This window comes from Plutella xylostella, chromosome 10 (genome assembly GCF_932276165.1).
Source record: "Plutella xylostella chromosome 10, ilPluXylo3.1, whole genome shotgun sequence".
NCBI lineage: Eukaryota > Metazoa > Arthropoda > Insecta > Lepidoptera > Plutellidae > Plutella > Plutella xylostella.
In genome coordinates, this window is record NC_063990.1 from 4,968,447 (window position 1) to 4,979,584 (window position 11,138).

Below are 11,138 nucleotides of genomic sequence, written 5' to 3' on the forward strand. Positions count from 1 at the left end.
CTACTAGGTATAGGTACTTAATTTAAAAGTAATTGAAAATATCATAAAAGATTCAAGCATGGATATACGATCGTTTTACAGTTTAGCCGATATATCAAAATTATAGGTTGGTTCTCAGAAAAGAACCTCTTGGCAGGTTGATCTTGACATTCCAGAAGCATTCTCGAGTCTGTTCTTAAGTACCTGTATACCTGTGATAAAATATACCTATCTTTTAATTTCCAGCATCATCGACCTGAACAACGCCGACTCCCCTTACGCAATGAGCCGCGACATGACCGACTACCAAGACTCGCGAGACCACGAGGTGGAGAAACTGACCAGCAAGGAGGACTGCGCACGACTGTTCGAGTTCGACAACGACGCCCCATTGATCATGGAGAACAAGGACTACAGAGAAGTGATCGGCCTGAACAGAGGCACCGACGACGCGCGACGCACGTTCGCCAAGCCGCAGAGCCCGGACTACAACATGCATGACTCTGGGATAGGTAGGTTTGACACTTCTCTTTGTTTCACTAGTTAAGTACCATGTCCACCTTATTTCAATATACTTTACGTACCCTTGTCAGTAGTCATACACAAAGAAGTTCCATGTCAAGGGAAGTATATGACTTCTAGGACCTTAATATTATGGCATCATAGTAATGGGTACTGTGTTGTTGTTGCAGGCATGCCAGACGTACAGATGAGGCACAAGAACAGGTCCAAGGAATCCAACCGCGACAAAGCCAAGGGAGACTTCGTTGAGGCTCCCAATCAAAACGGTTGGTGAATTGTCTTATAAATCATACTTCAGAACTAATTTTTCACAGCTAAAAATAAAATTATGATGATGGTGGAAATAGAAGTGGCAAAACTACGCAATGTGCGCTGCAAAAACTACCATGGAACACAACGTGTCGTAACGGAAACAGCCAGTCACAAGACAGCTTTAATGTACTGGCCATTTGGTCGGTGGCGCCATCTACAACTGCCCACTGAGTGGTTTGTTGCGGGGTGTTTCAGGCGGCATATCGCCCGAGGTGAAGCGCGCCACCATCGTCGGCAACCCGATGTACTCCCGCGGCGCCGCCCCCGCGCCCCCCGCCGCCCCCGCCGCCCCCGGCGATCCCCTCGACCTCGATGACCTCGACTACGACCAGATCATGCACTATTTCCACAACCTCAAGGTATAAACTACAACACCGTCCCACCACGCTTTTAGAATAGCTCTCGCCGTATCGCTTCCACCGATACTAGCCGGCGGTCTCGGCCACTCGCGTCTCGACGTGTACCCATCTTCTTATGAAAAACTAAGCCTAAATTTTGATGCATTTAAAAATAGCGATAAGCATAGTATTTTATATGAGTAAATTTTATACAAATACTTATACGCCATGCAGTATTATAATAATTTTATAAACCTATCCTAAACATGGAAGCTCTGATTTCACTTTCGGCACGGCTCTGCTGCAATTTTCAACTCACCCTAGTCTTGTATCCACACGATGTCAACTTCTAATTACGTCCGCTAATCACTGAATTCGAATCTATCACCTATCATTTCATTGTAGTACTGAACTGTACCTAATACGGATCATTAGAAAGCATAGAAACGTAGAAAACGGTCACTACCTTCTAGATTAGAGATTCCTACTTCAAACTTGTCTGCGGATGATTGACTGACGTCTATTTTCGAATTTTTCGCAGGAGTCGAACGCCTGAGTAGAGCAGATCATTGCAAAGATCCGGCAGGTATTGACTACGTTTAAATATCAGCATATCAGCAAAGCTCCGACGGCCGACGTAATCAATGCCCCCACGGAGCAGTGCGGGGCCGCGCCCGGGGCCGGTACAGTTGACGCTCGCAACAACAACGCTGCGCCCGCGCACAAGCTCTGCGACTCTATCGCCAACAATAACGATTCCATGAAAAAACAACTCAAGTTCCTCCTGGAACATCTGAGTGAATCGTACGAATAGAGTTATTGCTGTTGAACGTCAAATGTACCACCTTAAACAATATTTGTCCCCAAGTGGATCCTTGCAGTGATCGGAAACGAAAAACTAAAGTTATACAAAGAAACTTTAACTGTTTTATAATTAAGTAATTGTTAAACGTATATAATCTAGTCATTTAAACGCTGCACATATAAATTGATGTACCTAATGTTGATTGTGTGCATGTAGTTAATACTCCTAACCTAAGTTTATTTCTTAGGATTATGTAACACACGCGGAGGAAACTTTTAATCCTAAATATTAAGCCTGAAGTAATAAAAGCTATCTATGATATGTACACGAATAAAGAAATTGAAATCAGAATATATTGGATACCTATATACATATTAAATAATAAAATGAGCTTGAAATTTTTGGCGATTGATTAATGATTATGAATAATCTACCTGAACCAAATATAAGCTTTGCATTTGTCTTACTCTGTAAATACTTTTCCATTAGAAGATAATAGACGCTACCTCACTTGTATCTTACTCGTAGCTTACAACTTGTAGTTATAATTATACTCTGCAATTGTTAAACTTTAATTATTATTGACATTGTGTTTAATATTCTAATAATGATTTACTATGTTTGTCTTCAATTCCATTCCTAATTAATTTATAATATGTATTTCCCTAGACCTACAAATAGTACACGTCTGTTAAATTTAAGATAATGACTAGTCAAATGTATTTAAATTAACTGTTCATAGAAACTTATTTTTGACGTTCTGTTTAAAATATGATGTATTTGTGACTGTATCCGCAACATTTTGTAGAAAATGTTTACACTGTAACGTAGCAGCGAGGACGAGGCGACAGACTTGTGATAAAATGGCTGCCAGTGAACTGAATCACTAGCAGGCGATTTTATAAATTAAAAAATCCATATCATATTGAAATATAGCGCTTGTATGATATTGTAAACACTATATTTATTGAGGATGTAAATTGCATTTACTAATAAGTTAGTTTATTAGGCTTTGTAAATATTGTTATGACGTTATATAATTTATAGGTATTTATGTTGATATTTCAGTGCAGAAATAGGAATCAATGTGGTAGCAAAGCTTTCATGTCAGTGTAGAGGAGCACATCACTCGATGGAATGTTTCGTGTCTGTTACAGTTACACTAAATATAATAATGTTTGATCTTGTCAATGTGTATGTATTTAAAGGTGATCATTATAGTCATCATCACACTGAATAATTATTTGAAGATGGTATTTATAAAAAAATATATAAGTAGATAAAAATCTGTGAAAGAAAGGAAAGGACGGCGTGGCAGTCATGCCATGGCTGTCTAGTAAGTGGTATCTTCCACAGTGGGCTTACCTGAATGTGGTCTAACTATAGCAAATAAATTATATACTCATGATGCCTACTCTTACCTACAAAATACTGAATAGTGTGTTTGGCTTTTGACGTTAGATTAGGAATGAGTCACTGGACATTAATGGACACTGCATAGAATTTGTTACTATAAAACATTCAGTTTTTGTTGAGTTTTTGCAATAATTATATGAGAAAAGTTTATATAAATTATTGCTACAAGTTTACAATGTATGCAACCGGCTTGTCACAAAATCCTTTCAAAAATGTCAAATTTAATAAACCATTATTGAATAATACTGTTTTTATTTCATTACAAACTTCCTTCCTTGGTGTGTACCTGCTGTTGTGGTTGTAGCTTTTAAGTTTTTAAAGTGTAGGGAAAGGTATGTATGCACAGTTGCTAAAGTATAGTCTTCTCGGAATAATCACAGAAAAGAACTTATGGGTACAAATAACATCTATATTTATCATTGACTAAGTAAAACTACAAAATAGGTGTCCTTAAACATACTTTCCGTACCAGCGATGATCAAACGGCGACAGGTGCTTGTGACAGCCTCCCATGTTGTTCTGGATGATGTACTTCATTGTGTACGGATTCCTGTTGTTCTCCTCTCTCCATTTCTCATCAGCTGCCTTCTTCTCCATGATCTGTTGGGATACTGGCTCCGCGGCAAAGGGTAATCTTTCAGCAATAATTCTTAACATAGTTTGAACCTGAAATATTCAAGTTAAATAATTAATACAAATATAGAACAAAAACAAGACAAGTTTAATTTATTAGGCTCAAAATACAATGATTACACGATGAATTAAAATAAAATAGAAAAACTGTCTAATCTAATAAACAAAAATAGTATTTTGGGAGACAAAAAAATATATATTTTGTAAATTGTATTATTATTATTTATTGTAAAGTCTAAATTCTATACCCTACACAAAATACAACTACAAAGTCAAAAACTCTATCTCCTTCTCAGCATGCAAGACAAGATGTCTGACTTCCCAGATATAGGTACATATAAGATTTTCTTACTTCAGCATATTCACATTTGCCTCCAATTTCCAGTATGATTCTCCCAGTCTTGATTGGAGTCACATAATGATCTATGGCACCTTTTCCTCCTCCCATTCTCTGGCCTTGACCCTTTTTCGTGATAGGTTGCCACACGGGCTCCAATCTCCATATAGCAAACATCCTCTTCTGGTCCAGGTGTCTCGCCACTACCAGACGAGCCATCTCAAAATGTTCATGCCTCATTCTACCTCCTCCTGTAGCCTGAAACACCAAGTGTGTTACCAACGTTGTATGAAATATTAACCCCCTTATTCATAGAAAAGTTAAAGGATTATTTTAGCTAGTCTATCCTTATTTGTCAATGTAGGTACTATTTGTTTGGGGTAAGTTCATTGTAATCAAAGAAATGTAACAACTAGGTACTAGCTAAGTACCAATAATTCAATTTAATGTAATTATTTCTTTAGTAATATGTAAATTGAATCAAGTAACTTACCACAACCCCAAACTGTTTTAATTGCAAGGTGTTGTGTAGTAATTCTGGCCCTCTCATGTAGCGCAGCCTTTTTTGCATTTTAGGTGGCTTCAGATTAGGTGGAAATTGAGGCACCTTTTCATAAACACGCAGCCTCTTTCTTTCAGGCAATTCAATGTCTGAAATATATATTACATGAAATTAATTAACCGACCTACATAGTGAGTACAATAACGTTAAATTTAATGTTTCTTAACTTACCATCATAGTTCTTTGGTGGTGGGAAATATTTTATGCCTGCTACTGGAGATATCACCACATTGTGGGTTTTCAGAGAACCTGTAATGATTCGAATGATTGTCTTAATAAATAGGGATATGTAGGCATAGTAATAGTACAGCTAGGCATGATTTATCTCAAATAGAAGTAATCTTACCCAATGTCAACCTAAGGAATTGTTGTGATAACATTCTAACTTGTTATTATTATAATAATCCAGTAAAGAATATTATAGGACTAGTCCAACTTAAATTTATATTCAATGTATATTCAAGCAGGCTGCTTTGTTGTATTAAGAGATCCCATTTAATTATTTTGATCCCAAGTTCGCTTTTTCTAATAAATAACCTCAAAAATTATGCGATCACAGAGTAGGTAATCGTAGCATCTGTCAGATTTGTTCACAGAAAAAAATACTTCTCATTGCTGTTCTGTGAGTGTGGGTCAACAAGGAAATGGGCTTCAGCTGCGACCGGCCCAACGAACGCCAACGAACGGGTTTCGTTGACCTTCGTTGCTACAATCTGCCCTGTATTATGTATGATAAATATCCATCGTTGGCATAACCGTTGGCGTTCGTTGGGCGTTCGTTTGCCCGGTCTGTACGCAGCTTTTTCATCGAAGTTGGCCCTCTTATGTAGTCTCTACTAATCTCACTACTAATCTAATCGGTTCGTTTAATTTCTCCTCCTAATACTTATTTGCTGGGAACATAGCCATTATTCTCTTGGATTGGAGCTCAGAATAATAATAACTTTGAAATAATAATTGTTTATGGTAGGTCACACACGTCCATTGATCAAACGTCACCTCACCACTTTGCAAAACAAAACGTCAACAACGTCAATCAGCTGAATTTTCCACTGCGGCGTGTGAATGCGTAAATTAAATTGTAATTTGTGTTTATTTATAAAATAAGCATCCCAACTATAAACATGGCAACAGGAGTTAAGCCTCGTGAAGAAGATGTCCAGTTCTCTAGAACTGACTTGGAAGCTATACAAGAAGCAATGAAGAATAAGAAGTTTCGAGAATTATTGGCAGAGTACTGCGACGAGATGCGTGACCCGGCGAGCCAAGCCCTATATCAAAAAGAAATGACACAACTTGAGAAGGAACGCGGTTATGATGTAACATTTATCAACCCGAAGGGCGGATATGTTATCAAAACTAGTGTCGCCGGCGACAGGAAAGCGTTTATTAACATTTGCAGTAATGGCTACGTCGGCAAACCGTCCTGCAATATAAAGGTAATTGACGGTAAAAAAGGTATGAACTGGCTTATACCCTACTCGTTAATCCCGCCTAGAGAAGATTACGATGCTAAGAGGCAAAAATGTGTTATTTATGATGTTGTTTTCCATCCTGACACCCTGCGAATGGCCGACCAGAATAAGCAATTCCGGGAGCTTGTAAACAACACTGCCTTCGATGCATTGAAGAAAACATACAACATTCACTTGGACAGTAACAATTTACGTTTTCCAAAATCATTGTACAAGGGAATGGCCAACCCAGCAGTTATCAGGAAAGAAGATCCTGACTACCAACCACCAACTGAAGAGGAAACTGAACATTTGTCCCCAGAAATAATGGAGAAGTTGTATCCTCAGCATAATTATCAGCAGCCTAAGCCTGATAATCTAAATGAGAAGAAACAATCAAGAAAAAATGAGAAAAATGTTACAAGTGAATTTAGACACTCAACCAAAAATGGCTACACTGTACCGAAATATATAATTAAACAGCAGAAAAATGTAGACCTACAAGAGTATACTTTCCATAAAGACAGCAAACAGCACTCAGCCATACCAAGCCACATTGTTCTGGAAATATATCTCCCTCTTCTGAACTCAACCAAGGATTGTACTCTAGATGTTGAAGAGAAGCACCTTTACTTAGTGTCGGAAAAACCAGCTAAATATAGGCTTGATATTAACTTACCATATGCAGTCAATGACCAGTGTGGAACAGCCAAATTTGATAAGTCTAAGCACACTCTTGTTGTTTCCCTACCAGTGATTAGGCAACATTATGCCAGCCATAACTCTTTGAAAGTTGACAGTGGGGTGGAAAGTGAAGAAAACTCAGGCTCGAGTGATGACGACAAGGAGAAGTTAGTAGAAGAGTTGTCTTCTACTCCAGCAGAGGCAACTACTGCAGAGCCACAGACATGTGAATCCAATAATGACTTATTCATTAATCCTTCCTTAGCATACACACTGCCTGAGTACACCCACAATGCCCTAGATGATACTGTAGCCTTCACCTTCCATGTGAAAAACACTGAACCTGACTCTGTCAAGGTCAAGCAAGATGGAAATAAAATATACATCAAGTTTACCACTGTTGGTTCAGGATTTGTCCCAGTTTACTATGCAGCTATCATTATTTTTGATGAACATTCTAAATTTGAAAATGTTTCCGGGGAGGCCTGGGATAACAATGTTATTCTGCAGATGGATGTTGTTGGCGAGTTGCCTAAGACATTCCAAATTGGGTTAAATGAAGAGTCATTAGTGTCTGAGCATTTTAATGTCAGCCCCGAAGACAAGGTTAACAAATTAGATATGGAAACAGCATCTGATAATGGAAATAAGTCTGATGAAGTAGCACCAGTTATAGCAGTGAACAATAGGGGTTCTGAGACAAATATTGTTGTCTCATCTAATGATCAAGATGAAGATGATGATGATGAAGAGGAAAGTCCTTCAAATGGGCGAGAAATAGTGTGGGCTGAAGGTACTCATAATGTGAGCAGCGCTAAGAGCATCCTCCGCAAGTCTCTTGGGAGAAGTTACTCTGAGTCCAGCATGGGTGATGTGGCCTCATCTATGGATTACATCAGCTCAGATTGCATCCCCGAAGAGTCAAGCCTGAAGAAGACTGTTAGGTTCAACAATGTTATTGCCAGGAAATTTTACAGGTATGACACATTATTTTGATGGTACCATATCCATTCATTATAGCTGTCTGCTTCTTATCATTATAGAAAGTTATCAATTATCTATTATGCGTTTAGTTAATCTTGTTTGCCAAGCACTTGTATCATAATCAAAACAAATCATTTATTTTATGATGACATACTTTTGCAAATTCATTCACATTATGTAGGTATAGGTAACCTAACCTGGCCGGTCGAATGGCGTAGTGGTTAGTGGCCCTGACTGCTATGCCGAAGGTCCCGGGTTCGATTCCCGGCTGGGGCAGATATTTGTTTAAAGACAAATATTTGTACTCGGGTCTTGGGTGTTGATATTTATATTTAATATCTATCTATCTATGTATTTGTGTAGATATATCAGCTGGCCGATACCCATAATACAGGCTCTGCCTAGCTTGGGGTCGGATGGCCGTGTGTGAGATGTCCCCACATATTATTATTATTAACCTAGGTACCTATATTAAATTAGTTTTACACTCATTTTACATATTTTCCTAACTACGTAGATACACCTACTTTACAGGTACATTTGATAAACGCCTAGCAATTAACTTTTTTGGCATTTCAGATACAATTCATCAATTGAAGGTCAGAAGAAGAAGAACCAGCGCAAGAAGAGTAAAAAGCGCTCCCAGGAGAGACGCAAGAGCGAGAGCGAGGCTGACGACGAGCACACGAATGAGTCTACCATGGTTTGTATAGCCCTCACACTTACACATATTAGGCCATTGGAATACACTATATATTATAGTATATTTCATAGGAACATACTCTTTACTGCTTGACGCATTTAATTGGATTTTATTTCACCTTGTTCAGTCAATCAGTGACATTGACTACTTTTCCGAGAGTTACGAGGACTTTAGACTAAGAAGAAAGCTATAATATTTCTGTGTTGTTATGTTGTTGGACTGTCACAAAATTCAGCAATCTTATAATCCATTAATTTTATTTCCAGCCTGCCAAACCGAAGTCTGTTCTGAAGAAGCGTTGCGACAGCGGACTAGCGGACACCTCCGACGCTGACACCGATTTCAAGAACACTCCCGACCAGTATAGCTGCAGCCAAGACAATAACTGGAAACCCGATAGCAATAAGTCCGTACTGAACATCGTAGGAAATAGTAAAAGTAAACCTGAGCCCACTATATGGGAATCAGACAAGTGCTCTGAAAAGGAACGCGAAGGCAAAGCCATGCCGAACCCACCAATCAACTGTGATAACATCAAACATAACACCAATCTCTATGATCCGGATAAACTGAATCCCGGCAAGAACCTTGAAGTAAAGTTCAAAAACGATCTCATCTTTGACTTGGACATGTGAGAGTGTCCTGGTCAACCCTCGATATATAAGGTGCACTATAATTTAGGAGCATACTAATAGTAATAATGTTTTCCCTTTCCCAGTGGGTTACACCCAAATTAACTTTTACCTTTCCCAGTAATAGCATAGATAAAATATTTTTACATGTAGATATTACGTAAGATTGCATGCACTCCAAAATACTGTAGCCGTATTCAAAGATGGCCTTAATATCGATAAAAACTAATCAAAAAATCGTATAGAGTGGAATTTTATGTGTAAAATTCCGTAAACAAGGTCCATTTATACAAAATGTGAGAGGATCGTCGACTAGCATCGAGAATAGCAGGTGTTTACTGATAGAATTCAACTCTGTATTAGAAAATTTCAGGCTAACAGATAACTTTGTCTGCATTCGCAACGTCTATCTATGTGTAGGAATATTTTATCTATGCTTACATAAATTTAACAATTATGTTCCTTTTACATTTTTAGTTTTAGTGGTGTAGTATTATATTTCTGCTGCATTTAGTTTAGCAATAGTGTGCTGTCTGGCGTGGTGACTTTAGTTGATTATGTTTCAAATCATGAGCTATCATTTTATAATTTTATCGATCCTAGGTAGTTTTAATTTCACGTTTTATTCGATTTATGTTTATGGGTAATAACTTTACTTATACCTATACAAATGTTTTTAACGAATCTGCTCACTCATAGCAATAACATTTTATCATATTATATACAATAACAACTAAATAAATGCATTTCGAAGGTACAAATCATAAGTGGTCTGATGAAATATTGTTTTACATGAATATACATGATTAGTCAATTATATTAAAGAAATGCTTTTTTAACATTGACCGACGTGGATGTATCATACATGCGTGTTTGTATCATGCATGAGAAATGAAGTATAAAATTAACTTTTAGTTTTTAAAATTAATTACATTTTATTTGTTTAAATGTCTGGAATGTCTCAAAAGATATCACAAAATGCATTTTCTAACATAACCATTTCAGTCTCATCAAACTATACCTAAGTACTAATTTAAACACAATGTTCAAAATTCTAAATTGTTAATTCATCTAATACCTACTTAGCTTTATTTAGACGAATATTGTAGCGTGAGAAACGAACCTTAGTGCGGATTCACACATGATTTCGCATTGTATTTTATTTTAACAGAAACTTCTGTATTTAAAATTCACAATGCGAAATATTTTCATTGCGGCACGGTCTGCTACACATACTAACAAATATATACATATAATGGCTATCTCCAACTTCCATCCTATAATTCAATTTTTTTTAAAGAAAATTGGCAATAAATTTTAATAATGGTCTCGTCACGTACCAATAAGTTATAGTGGTTCTGTTTTGTCACGTGGGTACTAATAGTGGTTCCGTTTTGGTCTGACCTTAACAATATATTAAAAAAACTTTAATCATGTACTTTGTGGTGTTTATTGAATACATTGTTTGACGTAATACATTCAGTTTTTCATTTGAATACATATATGATACAAATGTAGAAATCCTTGCAGCATCATACCATTACCAAAATAAAGACGCGAAGCTGTCTCTCCACCTGCGGGCAAGCGGAGCGGTGTATGAGTTTTTGTAGAAAAAACTACACAAACTAAATAACCGCTCTGGTGTCTCTGGTCATAGACTAGAACAACGGTCAGCAACAGGCGGACCGCGGTCCGTTTGCGGACCGCGAAAGGTTGAACTTCGGACCCCCAAATATTGTAATGTAGGCATGTCAAGTAGGGTAACAGTACCGGTTAT

At 37.5% G+C, this 11,138-nt stretch overlaps 3 protein-coding genes across 3 annotated transcripts in view; 2 read left to right on the forward strand and 1 right to left on the reverse strand.

The window, feature by feature from the left end:
• LOC119693752 (transmembrane protein 132E) overlaps positions 1 to 3,615 on the forward strand; it is a 77,170-nt gene extending 73,555 nt beyond the window's left edge. Inside the window, exons 17-19 of the mRNA XM_048623355.1 lie at positions 226 to 491; positions 672 to 767; positions 1,009 to 3,615. Of these exons, the coding sequence (XP_048479312.1) occupies positions 226 to 491; positions 672 to 767; positions 1,009 to 1,178 (532 nt within the window). The 3' untranslated portion in view covers positions 1,179 to 3,615. The remainder of the gene's footprint in view (positions 1 to 225; positions 492 to 671; positions 768 to 1,008) is intronic.
• Positions 3,616 to 3,760: 145 nt separating this feature from the next.
• On the reverse strand, positions 3,761 to 5,450 carry LOC119693753 (39S ribosomal protein L16, mitochondrial). The gene is made up of 5 exons (XM_038118165.2): positions 5,251 to 5,450; positions 5,076 to 5,153; positions 4,836 to 4,993; positions 4,358 to 4,600; positions 3,761 to 4,038 (listed from the first exon to the last, which is right to left on the reverse strand). Exons 1-5 carry the CDS (start codon positions 5,282 to 5,284, stop codon positions 3,823 to 3,825), a joined length of 729 nt encoding a protein of 242 aa, XP_037974093.2. The 5' UTR covers positions 5,285 to 5,450; the 3' UTR covers positions 3,761 to 3,822.
• A 456-nt stretch (positions 5,451 to 5,906) lies between these two features.
• On the forward strand, positions 5,907 to 10,837 carry LOC119693682 (protein kintoun). Its single transcript, XM_038117835.2, has 3 exons — positions 5,907 to 8,019; positions 8,606 to 8,729; positions 8,996 to 10,837. Exons 1-3 carry the CDS (start codon positions 6,029 to 6,031, stop codon positions 9,362 to 9,364), a joined length of 2,484 nt encoding a protein of 827 aa, XP_037973763.2. The 5' UTR covers positions 5,907 to 6,028; the 3' UTR covers positions 9,365 to 10,837.
• The last annotated feature ends 301 nt before the right edge of the window (positions 10,838 to 11,138 follow it).

What these genes read in the sequence shown, in the direction of transcription:
- LOC119693753 (XM_038118165.2), bottom strand. Translation starts at nt 5,284, where the DNA reads ATGTTATCACAACAATTCCTTAGGTTGACATTGG. An exon ending in ACCACCAAAGAACTATGATG is followed by an intron (nt 4,994 to 5,075) that starts GTAAGTTAAGAA and finishes TATATATTTCAG; the next exon opens with ACATTGAATTGCCTGAAAGA. An exon ending in GCAAATGTGAATATGCTGAA is followed by an intron (nt 4,039 to 4,357) that starts GTAAGAAAATCT and finishes TGAATATTTCAG; the next exon opens with GTTCAAACTATGTTAAGAAT.
- LOC119693682 (XM_038117835.2), top strand. Translation starts at nt 6,029, where the DNA reads ATGGCAACAGGAGTTAAGCCTCGTGAAGAAGATGTCCAGTTCTCTAGA. An exon ending in ATTGCCAGGAAATTTTACAG is followed by an intron (nt 8,020 to 8,605) that starts GTATGACACATT and finishes TTGGCATTTCAG; the next exon opens with ATACAATTCATCAATTGAAG. An exon ending in ACACGAATGAGTCTACCATG is followed by an intron (nt 8,730 to 8,995) that starts GTTTGTATAGCC and finishes TTTTATTTCCAG; the next exon opens with CCTGCCAAACCGAAGTCTGT.